Source organism: Didymella exigua (genome assembly GCF_010094145.1).
Source record: "Didymella exigua CBS 183.55 unplaced genomic scaffold M421scaffold_12, whole genome shotgun sequence".
In the NCBI taxonomy this organism is placed as follows: domain Eukaryota; kingdom Fungi; phylum Ascomycota; class Dothideomycetes; order Pleosporales; family Didymellaceae; genus Didymella; species Didymella exigua.
This window is the reverse complement of record NW_022984786.1, coordinates 836,581-850,341: the sequence shown is the minus strand read 5'-3', so window position 1 is coordinate 850,341 and position 13,761 is coordinate 836,581. Positions and strand designations below refer to the sequence as shown.

At 53.1% G+C, this 13,761-nt stretch overlaps 4 protein-coding genes across 4 annotated transcripts; 2 read left to right on the top strand and 2 right to left on the bottom strand.

The window, feature by feature from the left end:
* The first annotated feature begins 4,116 nt into the window (after positions 1-4,116).
* M421DRAFT_420344 (uncharacterized protein) lies at positions 4,117-5,873 on the top strand. The gene is made up of 2 exons (XM_033592446.1): positions 4,117-5,303; positions 5,361-5,873. The coding sequence occupies exons 1-2, from the start codon at positions 4,563-4,565 to the stop codon at positions 5,418-5,420; spliced, it is 801 nt and encodes a 266-aa protein (XP_033449371.1). The 5' UTR covers positions 4,117-4,562; the 3' UTR covers positions 5,421-5,873.
* Positions 5,874-8,953: 3,080 nt separating this feature from the next.
* On the top strand, positions 8,954-10,990 carry M421DRAFT_61602 (uncharacterized protein; the record flags this gene model as incomplete). Its single annotated transcript, XM_033595897.1, has 2 exons — positions 8,954-9,088; positions 9,746-10,990. 2 exons carry the CDS (start codon positions 8,954-8,956, stop codon positions 10,988-10,990), a joined length of 1,380 nt encoding a protein of 459 aa, XP_033449370.1.
* Positions 10,991-12,637: 1,647 nt separating this feature from the next.
* Positions 12,638-13,304, bottom strand: M421DRAFT_147018 (uncharacterized protein). The gene is made up of 2 exons (XM_033587539.1): positions 13,116-13,304; positions 12,638-13,065 (listed from the first exon to the last, which is right to left on the bottom strand). Exons 1-2 carry the CDS (start codon positions 13,191-13,193, stop codon positions 12,676-12,678), a joined length of 468 nt encoding a protein of 155 aa, XP_033449369.1. The 5' UTR covers positions 13,194-13,304; the 3' UTR covers positions 12,638-12,675.
* On the bottom strand, positions 13,257-13,650 carry M421DRAFT_4924 (uncharacterized protein; the record flags this gene model as incomplete). Its single annotated transcript, XM_033594769.1, has 2 exons — positions 13,257-13,580; positions 13,633-13,650. The coding sequence occupies 2 exons, from the start codon at positions 13,648-13,650 to the stop codon at positions 13,257-13,259; spliced, it is 342 nt and encodes a 113-aa protein (XP_033449368.1).
* Between the last annotated feature and the right edge of the window lie 111 nt (positions 13,651-13,761).

Sequence of the window (13,761 nt, the reverse complement as noted above, 5' to 3'; positions counted from 1 at the left end):
CACTGAACGCTGTTGGTATGATATCTACAAGGAAGTGACAGATGGCATTTTAACCCGCCGGCTATTTGTCCAGCTCCACACAGACTTCGGGGCCAGTGCTGGTTTCCTCCATAGCGACGCCCTGAACGAAAAGCCCAAGGAGTGTATGGTGGACATTCCAAATAGTCTGATGAGCGGGCATGCAAAGCCTGTCCCTATGTTGCTTATCAGACGACGAGCTATAATCACCTTCTTCGAGATTTCGACTTACTTCGAGACAGCTTTGAGGAACTCAGCAGGAAGCACGACAAGCTTGTGGTACAGGTTGCGTATGCTGAAAAATATTCAGGACAACAGAAGACGATGGCTAAACACGCAAAGCTTAAGCTTAAGGTCACCCAAGACATATTCATCATGACTACAGGGGCGCAGGGTGATATAGGAGGGCTACAGTGTTAGGTTGTATTGTACGGCAGGTAAGTTCCACACAACGTTCAGTACTTGCATCGCTTGTGAGCAAGTTTCACGATTAAACTCTGTGGAATGTTGCGCTGAAATATAGTGTAAAGGTGGTGAACGCGCTCGAGGCATGTGTATTGGTGGGCTTTGTACCATCTCTGCGGCGGTGCCCATTTACAGCGGTACAAGAACGGATCGAGCGAAGCCCAAGTGACTTGACGAGGTGTTTACAATGCAACCAGATCTCTTGAACGATCTTGATATCTCAATACTTAGGTACTTTGTAGGAAGTCTGAACTTATGATACATGCTCCCTTTCAGGCGTGTCAATTTGTTCAGTTTCATGCGTGTCAGGGGCGATGGCTGGCGGGAGTCGCAAGTCTCCTGAAGTCACGGGCTGGAAGATTAGATTCTTCAATCTTTCGATCCTCCGGATACGTCTCCTCACATAAAGTCTCCCGTCACTGCAAGCCGCAATTTCCAGTTTCGCTAGACCCCTGCACTGCTGGCAGGAACCACTCCGCGGACGGTCCTGATTATCCTTCCTTCTCAGTAGCCTCACTAAGGCGATGACTTCCACTTTGTGACCGGAAAGGCCAGAGAGCGCCCAGTCATCGATTTTCCCCAACTTGTCTTGTCAACGCGTGTACCATGTGTATTTCTACTTGAACGGTGCCCTGAGCCACCCAAGATAGACTCGCCAGTGGAGACCATGGTGTCTAATTGATTGCCAAGTCTCGACAAAATTGTTGTAGTAGTGTCGTAGCGCGGCGCCAGCATAGTCGGTATGCTGGAGCCGCGATCAATGACTCTAGACTCTGGAGCCTGAGTCTCCGATGAGCTTTGAACTCTTGTCACAGCTGCGGTAGAAACGGTGACTGAGGTCGCGTATGTCCTTCTAGAAGGAGGAATGCAGATCTTTCTTCTCGACGTCCCAAGTATTCGGAACAGAGTATATGGTGTCGCGGCTAGAGAAATGAGGCTGGTTGGTAGTGGGCTTGATGTGCTTCAAATTGGTGGGTCTGACTGCCAAAACTCTTAGTGAATATAAGTTCAAGCTCCTGTGATCTTCAGTGCCCCACCGAGAGACCGCAATGACACGGTGAAGTGAGACCGTTTGCTGTCACCCACCTCAATACCAAGTTGCTGTCAAGACTGACTTTGATATGTCTGACATTGGCAGGATACCCGGCCGAGTTTGGGACTGGGTGCTGCACTGTGTCTATTACCGGAGTGCTCCTTCATCTCGAAGTATTTGACGATTGTCTAATGAAAGAGTGGAGACCTTCTGCATGGCATACCCACAAGTCCTATCTGAAGGTAGAGAAGCCGCTGTCGCCCGGGCCAGGGTAGACCTGCTCTGTCCGTGGAACATGCTCATGGATCATCGGTATTGTGGCGATGCACTTCACCGGAGGCTGGGGGCTGCGCCTTGGGATCCTCCGAGTCTCTGGGGCTGGAGCTACTTCAGGCGCCCAACAGCTGCAAGTCTCTGTGTCGAGCTCCGTTGGACGTTGGCCCAGCTACACTCTCTTGTCTGCGAAATTTTGATTGGAGAGCACTCCTCGGAACGGTATACAGTAGCCGATAGTCGGCAGCGGTTAGAATTTATGCGGCTTGAATAGGCTCGCCGCAGTTGCCGTAACCTACAGGATATGACGATGCATTGCACCAGGGTTATGTCCGACAAGAAATTGTAGCACGTCGTTGTGGTAAATGTTCGGATAGCCTATACGTTGGAAAAAGCATTTTTGACGATGCAGTCGCTCAGGCGTTCGATATTGATCAGTGTGGAGCGGTAGTAATCGTGCGCAATTTTGATCAGGTGTTTCTAGAACGGTCATTACATCACAGGACGAAGAGTTTAGACGATTTTGCCACATGCTGTCGAACCATGAAGATTGGCTCAGCGAAGCTTTAATCGTTTCAAACGTCCAGTACAGCCGCCGGTCTGAAGTGCATTTCAACGTGATCGTTGATGCGTGCTGCAGGGTTAGAACCAACCCTGGACGCGACTACCGGCGACTCTTGGGCCAATGGGGCCCCAGGATTTGGCCTTTTGCGTGAAGAGAAAATGTTTCTTTTTTTGGTGCTTACCAGCTGTTGATGCGCAATCTCCACGGCGCTTCTCGCCAACTCAGCAAGAGTGGAGGTGCAGTTGACACTTGATAGCTGCTGTAGTTTGTGCGGGAATAGGCACAGCAAGTCGCCAGTGTGCAGTTGTTGACCAGAACTCGACCTTGCTCCACGTATCGGATCTACTTGCCCTTACGCTGAGCAAAATGTGGCGCACGTTTGCAAAGTGATTGCTGGAGGGTACCGGCTAGAGCTATGTGTATGCGAGCTATGGCGTCGATTGTCGCCAAATTTTACCTCCAGTGATGAGGCTCTACACTCCATAGTGTGCCAGAAGGACTGAATCATTCCAATGCAGATGATGTCGACGCGAGCACCGGTCAGTCCAGCTCTTCAGCAATGTGCGCGAGATAGAAGTGGCAGTCAAGTCGACAGTGACGTGACGACCATTGCTTGCTCAGCCCACTTAGAGCGGTCGCAGATGCACGAATCCGATCTTGGGTGCTCGCTGAGATGGGATTGGCAGGTGAGTGATGTGAGGTAGCCGGCCAGTATGACGCACGCTCTTTGGCCATATTCCTTCCTTGGCTCTTTGCTTCCCTGCGCGTAGCAAGTGTGATGACCAAAGAGACTGACACGTTTGTTGATTTGCAATTCCAATGTTCAGAGGTCAAGCCGTCTTGGCATTGAGTTCGCAGGTGCCCGGCCTTCGGTAGAACGAGTGCATGCTAGGGACCAGACAGACTCGAGTGACGGGTCGGATAACAACCTGAAAATGTCGCGACAGTTGCAACGACCTTGACTCTGAGTCAGAGACTGATGGCTCTCGAGGTAGTTAGAAGCAGGGCGGCTTTCAGTTGCTCGACGCTATTCTTAGCTTTAAGCTAGACGCTGTGGAGATGAACCTGAACCCGTGAATTTCTGACCGGGGCCGGCACCCGGCATGTTTTCCAGCGCGACAGGCGACTTGCCCAAGCGCACCCGCCCGCACACACCGACAGTACGTTCGGTATGCTTGCGATCGACTGTCTATCACTTTCCGCGGCCAAAGCTCTGGAAGTAGATGCTGGTACTCCCCATCCTTCACGTGCAGGCGCCTATGATGTCGTCTCACTGTGCGACTAGTCCGGGCAGTGGCTGCACTGGGGTACAACGCCAGACAACGTTGTATTCGGAGACTAAATCCTTCACGATGTTGGGAACAGCGAGGCTTTTCGTGACACTGCATTCCTGATTCGCTGATATGTGCGCTCGAATTGTCCCAAGCGAAATGCTCACTGACGAAGCCTTCTCTTCCAGAAGACCTACCCTGGTAAGCCGCAGAAGACACCAGCGCTAGGGTGGAATCTGGCACCGCCCACCCGCCCCAAGGCTCACTCGAGCGTCCACCGCACTTGTGAACGGGTTATGCACCTTCTGAACCGGGAGGCAGCAGCCTTGGAGCGGTAACGTATTGAGAACACAATGCGACAAGCGTTAGCCAACTTATCCACTTGGAAGATCGCAACTAGCTTTGATTCTATTTATCGAGTACATGCAATCTGGGTGAGATGATGCTGACCTTGTCGACATACAAAAGCTAGAGCTTCTGTCTGCGCCCCAGATCTGCAGCGGATAGCGTTTTCCGTCTGGCTACCCGTCTCCGTCAGTTTCTATCTTGGTGACAGTAAGGCTCAATCTTACGGACCCATCTTGTACCAGGCACTGCAAGACTTTCAACACCGCCACTACCCGCCACTTGCTGCGACAGGTCCAAGGGCTTCAGCCTTATTTTGCGGAGAGGCCCCTGAAACGCTCACAGACTAGAGCCTTACATCCCGGACTAGTTGCTGGGAATCAACTCCCCTGTACGCTGGGTCTGTGCCAGTGACTCGACCGTTCTCACTTCATTAGGATTTCCGTCTGGACGCACTGGCCTCCTCTCACACTACTTCCATCCCACATATACTTCGGTTGGCGACCACCTAAAGACCTGCAGCTCTCCTCGTCTAGCCGTCACCACACACCTTCAACACCTGCCAATCCCACACAACGTCGCTTACATGATCATGTCATACTACTCACCGGACGTAGACATGGTTCTACTTGCACCGGAAGAGAACATGGGAGCGATGTCGCCCTTCAGCTCATGTCAATCTCCTCTAAACATCATGTACTCTTCACCACATCTTCACCAGATGACGAATCCCGTAGCCACGACTCTCCCCAGCAACGGACCCATCTACACGCAACCACACTACAGACCAGCCATGAATTCCCCGTACCCACCGCACAGCCCGTGGTCCTCTCAGCCGATGCAGATACCACCAGTGTCGTCATACTCCTACCCTCCGTTTACGAGCATGACCGCTGGCCCTGCTATTGCGTCAGACTCTCAGCTCCTGCCACAGTCCTACGCTGGACCACGGCAATCAAGATCGCACTCAGCATCGAGTTCTGGAATGGGACTTGCATCAAGCGCACCACCGTCAGAGAGGACACCGCCGCGCTCACTATCTCCGAGCTCACCAGACCTTCGAGCATATGGCTTCCCCAGAAATAACGGCACATGGTCGTGCGCTTATCCAGGGTGCACATCAAGAGCCGTGTTCACTCGGGGCTGCGACCTTCGCAAGCATCACAAAAGGCATAGCAAAAATTTCTTTTGCAGGCACGCAGAGTGCCCTCAAGCTACCGGTGGAGGCTTCTCAAGCAAAAAAGACCTAGCACGACACGAGGCGAAGCATAACCCCGGCGTCTTGTGCGACTGGGCTGGATGTGACAGGGTCTTCAGTCGGGTCGACAATATGGTACGACTTGCCCATTTACTGCATTGGGCCGAGCAACACGCTGACTATGTTTCACAGAGAGACCACGTTAAGAGGATACACCACAAAGCTTCTCGAAAGTCATCGTCGGCATCGTAACGAAGCTTGAGAACAAAGCTTTTGCATTGCCGATCGCTGTGCCTCTTACGTTTTCACTTGCCAACTGAAACGGTCTGCCAACAACGAACCCGCACGACTCCCATCGTTTCCATTTGACAAAGCTGCAAATTTCGCCCTCGCGATGACCATTACGCCTGTGTAGCTGGTCTACCGCCATCTAACGATTCAAGATACCCTCGCTTTTCACCGTTCAACATTCGCTCAATTGTATACCCGCAGTCGCCGGCTGGCTGCACATTCTGCATTACATGCCCGGGCGTTCACATCACTTTTGTGGAGATATTATACACCCATACATTGGTAGACTCTGTTGGGACATAATGTGGATAGATGCATACGGCGGCGCTGCTGCCTAGAATAGCTAGCCCAAAGCCATGTCATTCCGCTTTCTGTTCATTTGCTTCCGATCTCGATTTCGTCTCCTGAGTCTTCCGCCCGTACAGTTCTCACAGCTCTCTCAGATCAGCACCATGCCACTCATGAGCACAGAAGTTGGAGCGCTATTCAACATGACGACGCCTCTCTCGCCGGCATTCGTGAGATCAAAATTCGTGCCGAAACTGCCTCTGCCGAATGATCTTTTCCACATATGGTCTTTGGTGTAGGACCCACAAAGTACTAGCTGGGGGCCTGATTCTACGAACAAGGCTGACTTAATATGGGTTCCACCCGAAACCTGAATGGTCGAGACCCTGCAATTGCCATGCTCCAAGTGGAGGGATGCGCCCGGCGAATCATAGCCACGGGTGTGTGTTTCCGTGGTGCCTGCATGTAGCTGCGTGCTGCTCCGTCAAGCTCACCGGTTTAGGTGGTCAAAGCAGAATACGCTGCGAACTAAGGGGACCGCCGGCCCGCCCGCTATCATACGAGAACACACAGACGCGCACACAAGCGCTTGCCGCTTGAAGCAGCTCATTATTGTATCGAGCATCGTGGAGTCTCTTCCCGTCTGGTGGATACAAGTTGCACTGCGGATCGAGGGCACCGTGCACGGCAAACGTGGTGGTGGCTATGGAAGGTCGGTTATTTTGGACCAAGACAACAACACAGTCAGATCTTCTCCGTACCGCATCGGAAGGAATAATACGTTGGATAAGGATCCATTGGACCTCTTTTGCGCATGCCCAAACGGGTCCATCCCGCGATTTTGTGCCGCACTGTGGTGAGGGTTCATAGCCAATCTTCTTCTTTGTTATTCTGAAACCAGTGGTTGTTCTGGACATGAGGGGGCTGGGGCATTGCGTTGGTACTCTATACTTGAGATGCACGACTACATCACAAACGGTCAGCAAGCTCTCACGGATGTTAGGAGCAAATTGTGAAGCGGCATGGCTGGAGAGACGATTTTAGATTTAAGCTCGACGGCGTCCGTGCAGGGCGGGAATCCTGTCATCGCTGTGAATACGCCGTTGACGCGACCTTCGGCGGCCGACTTTCACTGGCAAAGTGATCAGGGGTGGTAGAAACCCGCAGCAATGGTTACGCTACGCCATGGATACCGTAATAGGAATCATACTGCGAGGCTCACCACATACAAAGACTTTCCCCGAACACACACGTGCAATAGTCAACCCACGGGAATTTCCAACCGCCTGAGGTTACAGCTGTCAGACATCCAATTTGAGTGCCTGCATCATGCACGTCGTCAATTGACAGTAGCAACTGTCTCTTGAGCTTGGGTTCACTCGTGACTGACTAACTCGGCAATTTAAGCGTTAGCGTAGTGAAATAGCGTATCTAATGTGTCTAACAAGACGATCTCTGGGCCTGCAGGCTGGTCGAACGCCATCACCCACTTCCCCCCACTTTGCGCTGTCCCCTTCCAACATCCTAAGCGCAATTTTAAAGAATCCTACACCATGTTCGGCGATGATCCTAGTGTCACACGCGACTGTGACATGCAGGGAGCAGCTTTCTACAAGCTGTGGCCGGGTGTCTAACAGTTTTGGGGAGGCAATGCGATTTACTGGGCCTCCTATGTGAACGTCCTCTCCAGCGGTATGGAATGACGTGCATCTGCAACACCAACGATTGACCACGCATATGACTTGTCAGGGTTCTCGTATCGTTGGCGTTGCAACATGGCCAATAATGAAGCACCGGTCGGCGGTCGCGAACACCGTCTCCGGCCGCCCCTTGGAGGCAGAACGCGCCCACACAACGATTCTCTGCATCCAGGCCCGGCAGGTCACTGAGTCCACAATTTCTTCAATGTTTCGCCGACTGACAGTCCTCCTATCACGCAATACTCGCGAGCCGAAGACACCAAGGAGGATTATCCACGAGTCACAACTAAAACCGGTGGCTCTTACACCCGCATCGAGCTGGCATATCCAATCCTTCCATAGCTTCTACGCTCCGGAACCATTATTGGAAGCCATCGAACGATAACTGACTCAACATCAGCGTGGTGCATTATTGAAGCTCCACTGACTGCTTAGCAGCCTTAGCCACAGCATAAAAACTGACGGGCGGCACGAGACGGTACAAAGCGAGAGCCGCCGAACTAGTTCGTTGCCCAGTTCTTTGTTGCGATGGAAACTAACGCGGATAAAAATCTTCTCGCGCAGTCTGCTGTTTCCGACCTGCTCTTGAGATCTTCATCTCGGGGCGAGGTGCACAAAACCGGCTCTTCAAGGTTGTTCCGTGACGGGAAAAGCTTCGTCTTTCCATTGCACGACTTCCTTCTCATCGGCCTTCAGCAAGGTACACGCTTGCATGTGGCACAGTAGCCGGCGTACACGGCCGTGCTTTAGCGCTTGACGCGCTCCTCAGCTCTTCTTGAGCTACACTCAAGCGGAAGAGTACCCGCCCGTACAACAAAATCGGACCGACCATGTTGAACCGCAAGATCGTCTCTTGAGGATGTTGGATGTCGTCCTGCTCACTTGCATAACGAAAGACCGCGACTTCAAACTCTTGACTCTAGTACCTTAGGTATGCAAGAAGTCGAAGATGTAGAAGTCAGCAACGGAACTGCTTCCAGGCCACATCAGCCAATAGATTCCAACGATCTTATCAATCAGGTCGTGCGACGACCGTAGCCTATTCGAGCATCGCTCGCCATCACATTCGCCAGAGGCCGCGTAAGTGAAGCTCGAAAGGACGTCGCGAGAAATTTGTCCACGTAGAGCCGCGTATACGCACACGTAGGTAAGGCTTGCTTCCTTTTGCTGTTCTGTTTCTGCTTCTATTTCCTCTCGAGTCTGTTCAGCGATTGTTTTGTTTCGGTTTCAACGCTTGTGAGCAGCGTACAGCTCTCACTTGCAGTCAAGATGCATCGCAACGCGCCCATTTCCTTGTTGTCGCTTTCCGCCCTATTCAGCCCAACCTTTGCGAATTCGAGCGGTGCCACAGTCTGTAATGCAAACCACATCTTCAATGCGATCCACTCTTCGATGCGCCAATGGGGAGGCAGCCTCAACCATAATGGTATGTCTTTGTTCCTCGCGACTGTGCCGAAAGATACGCAATTGTACCATGGCACGTCAGATCCGGATTTTATCAAGGGAATGCAATGGCTTGCCTTCGAGCCAGAGCATGCGCTCATTTTTGCGCGCCCACAGGGACGACGCGGACCAGGAGGACCACCACCTGGTGAAGGAGGACCGCCGGGCGAAGGACCTCCTACTGAAGAGTATTCTGACGTAGATGAGGTCGCGCATGATGGAGAGGGCTGGAGGCATCGTGGACCGCCAGAGCACGAGCGTAGGCCCGAAGATGGACATGGACATGGGCCACCCCCTCCGCCTTACCACAATAAACACCCCGACAGGCCAGACTTCCGCTCACCGCACGATGAAGAAGGTCACGGGCATCATCGACTTCCGCCGCCTATTGAGCATAAGCTATGCAACGGTACTGATTGTCGCCCTCCACCCGCAGATCACGAGCGCGGATCGCGCAAACACCGTGAACACAGGCCTCCGCCGCCATTACCTCCAGGTCATATCTACAAGCCATATCCTCCTCCTCCTCATAAGGAGCGTCCAAACAAGGGACCAAGACGGCCATGGGATCCTGAGCACCGCCGCCCACCACCCCGAGACCATCACGACGACTCACCTGAGCATCATGGCCCTCCTCCGCCTGAGCATCACGATCATCATGGTTCACCTCCCCCAGAACACCACAGCCACTACGAAGGCTCACCCGATCACCGTGGTCCCCATCCGCCTGAATATCACGACCACCTTGGCCCACCCCCGCTGGAGCGTCACGGGAACAAGGAATATAAGGAGCATGCTGAGTCTATCGAGTTACGCTCTCCCAAGTCTCGAAGTCGACTACCCTTGAAACGTGAGACCCAGCAACCCCTCACCGACTCCCCTCCCTTTGTACCCCAAGAAAAGGCCGGCTACCTGCACACCTACCGACCTCGCCACGACCTGCACCTGCTCTACATCGATGGACTGTCGGCGGGAAAGACCTCCAACGGAACCCTAGACACGCAGGACCTCCTTCTCCTCAACCTGTCCTCCTCTGACCCCCGCGGGCCCATGGGCGGCGAGATGGCGCGCGCTCAAGGTCTTTGTGAGCTTGCGAACACTATCTGGCAAGGCAAGATCGACGGCGTGATCAGACTGGAGGGCGGATTCGAAATCATCCTTTGCGATTTCAAAGCACACTTGGAACGCACCGATGTCATAAGTGTCAATCCCAGTGAGCAAGGAAGGGGCCCAATGGGCGGGTGGGAATACACAAAGGCTGTTGCGAGTCGGTATCACGGCATCGGCGGGGGACGGGTGCGCGTTGACTACGGGGCGTTCGTTAGCGTGTACGCATATCCCGATGTCAAAGGCGTGTGGGAGAACGATGTGCAGTCCGATGTGCGTATGCCGCGGCTCACAAACGTCTCACCCTCAGATCTGGCGCACGTCAAGGACGACGTTACCTCACTCATACTCAGTAAGGACTGGAACGCGCATCCGGGACGCGACTGGCAGGCTGTTGCCGACATGGCAGTCGCCCGCTACTCCGCGCCGCTACACCACATCACCACCATACGCACGTTCCGCAAGGACAAGGAACAATTGGCGCAGTATCTCACAGCTTTGTTAAGCCCCTTCATATCCGGCGAGAGGAACACGACGCGCGAAACAGAGCGCTGCGTCGCACAAATCGTCCCCTCTCTCCCCTTACTCAGCATCCCGCCGGGCTCCGTCCCTCCTCTCGCACATCGCGCCTTACACAAAGTCGGGACGCGGATCTGTGACACGCTGCTCACCTCTCTAAGCATCGCAGCCAGCCCGGCGCCGCATTCCGCTTACTCTGCCGTGTACGCCGAGCACGCGATTGAAGTTGTTGCTGAGCTGGTGGAGTGGCTGGGCTGGACGAGCTGGAAGGAGTGTGGAGCTTGTGGCGATGAGGAGGTGTGCTTCATCCCGATATGGCCGACAGGCACGTTTGAAGATCACGCTAAGCCGAGGTGTAGAGGTGCGGATGAGGTCGAGGGGCGTATGGGGTACTGGGGAGTAAGGGGCGGTGGACCGCCTGGAGGGAAGCCGCCAGGTGGACTGAAGAAGAGTTTGAAGTGGTGGGGTATGTGAAATTGAAGTGTAAGCATGGTGTTGGTACAGGAATGCGGTGATGGAGGCGTTGGCATTATCAATGTGGACCGAGATGACAGTATGATAATAATAGGTGGTAGGTGTAGAGTTTCGTTTGTTATAATACCCTCGTTTGACGTAGCATAGTATGCGCGACCAGACAATTTCATAGAAAGTAGTTCTTCTCTCCAAATATTGACCTCTTCCCTAGTTGCTCTGAGGCCGTGATTGACCCTGGTTAAGCACCCATCCTGCCTGACCCACTCGAAACCGGCCCAGATTTCAAATTGCATATATCATAGTTCATGTCCCAATAGCGGACAGCGAATGCCTCGCTGTCCAGCTTGGCAACAAGGCATGCACGAGTTGTGCAAAAAAATACAGCAAGCCACAGTCCACCGGACCGATATCAGGTTGCGGTGAGATAGATGCGGATGCATATGCATATCTGTGTCAGTCAGCTTGCGTCGGACTACACCAATAGTAGATGTAGATTACATACTGTACCACTGTAGCGCCAAATGTCGGAGACTCTGGTCTTGGTACTCTGCCCAACACACCGAATCTTACATGCGTAATCTAAGACTTGGCAATATCACATTAACGGAATAAGAAGCTACAGTGAGATAGCGGTCTTCAAATGTATCTCAGCGCCTTTGCCTTAATCTGCTTCACTGGTAGTCTGTTGATGAAAGTTATATAGTATCCTCCCAAAGTACCGTTATTGTTGTAAGGTTACTGGCTCTAAACAGTCGGGTGAAGGCATCGGCGTCTCAGCCGTCTAGCACCACAGTGTCAGCCGCTGGAAAGCATAACACCGTGAGCCTCTACTTAGACACCGGATCGAATGAGCTTGCTCGAAGCGAAGCACTGGCGCTGAATTGAAGACTGACTACCCATTGATCTACTGCTCTTGCATGCGCATTAACACCTCAGCTTTATCGTACAGTGATTCAGTGACATGGTTCTAACAATTCGAACAGACCAACGAAATCTGCAGCCACAGCGCTTGATAATGTGAGATTTTGACTCGCCTAGCAGGTAGAACCAGTACTTAAGCTAGCGCTCTCTATTGTCACTCGCCCAGCGACGCGCAGTTGTGGCGGAAGTGAGCGCGAAACCCCACTCTTGCAAAGAGTTGCAGTGCTAAGCAACGCCCAAAACGGTCGACCATCGTATTCGCCTTGCCGAAAGTGGCGGGTTGGCTCGCGCTGCCGCGAGAGTCAAGCTAAAGGAATTGAAAAGTAATACCAGCTTCCTGGTCGGCCCGTCTATAGGCGACGTGAAGGTCTGGGAAGGGCTCTCAAAGACTGCAGATCTCTGCTCGGGGAGGCCGAGATCGACAAAGCTGCTGTAGGAGCTGCTGTGTCGCAAAGAAGCCTCAAAGTGGGGATGCGATCGTCATGACAAGCTTTCAGTGCACACGAAAGAACCAAGAATCAGGGCGATTATCTTTGATCGCGATGTTGTTCACGGGGCGTAAGAGGCGTGCACTAAAAGCACCAACGCCAGTCGCGCGTCTGACATGCTGTGAGACCCGGACGGCCTCCGCAATCAACTGCTGGATGCTGGACGTAAATGACCTGGTAGGGCTGAGTAGCGTACAGTAAGCGCTCGGTGGTAAACAGGCCGATAATGGTTCTTACAAAGCGATGTTGGTGTCAAGAATCAAGATGTTGCAACAATTAGCGTGCACGATCAATCGGCCAAACAAAACAGTCGGAGAGAGCTAACGTATCTGCAAACCTTCGATCGTGCAATGGCAGATTGGAACGTGGGTATCTATGCTGTGCTGCGCCTGCGCAGTCGAAGACCACTAGTCGACTGCGCCATGCATGGATGTTGAGCATGTTGCGTGGGAGTGTAGGTGAAGAAATAGACAATGACATTCCTTGGGCATGCGTATGATGTATTCCGTCACGTCCGCCAACTCTATGCGAGCATAGCTGGGATCTGGCATGCCTCCTGACAAGCACACCGCCAGCTTTGTGTAATTCTTCTCCGCGCACGCACATGTGTGCCGTCCACTGTCCATATGAGTGTTGAGTGGTGCAGATACGGCAAGGCTCTGATTGCTTCAAACTGATATCACCACCAGTCAAGACATCGAATAGGCATAACATACGGAAAAGCCAGCCCTTTGACCAGTCGATTCCTCTTTATCGCCAGAGTCGCCTACCATGAACCAAGCATATCCCCCCATTCCATACCCTGGGTCTCGTCATCGGGGTATCCCTGGGCCCTTCCAGGGATATAGTTCGTTGGTTCATACATAGACATGCAAGAGGTTGTCCGGGTCAGGTTGGGTGACGATACTCCAGAATAGATACAGGATGCCCAAGAGTATCACGAACGCAAACGCTTGACCTATGCGCTCTGACAGGTACTGTGCGTTGTCGTCGCCCTCAGTGCTGGCCTCAGAGGACTCATATGGGTCGACGTAGGCTCGAAAGGCGCCATAGTCTGGAGGCGAACCCACAAGGAGAGGTGAAGTCGAGGAGTGAGTCGCGTCTTCGTAGGAGGGCGGAGGGTCGGTGTATATAGGTCCATGACAGTGGCCATGATGTGGGGGAGGGTGGCCTTGTGCGGCCTCATCGTGGTTAGCTGCATCTGAAGGCGTTGCGGTCGCGGGAACATCATACCGAGGGATCTTGGTCCATGGGGTGCGCGGGCGGCCATGAAGCCCGTCAGGAGGTTCTGTCAAGTCATGGGGCAGGGTCTGGGAGCGACTGCTGATGTTGGAGTCGTGGGTCGCTCCTTTCGCACATGTG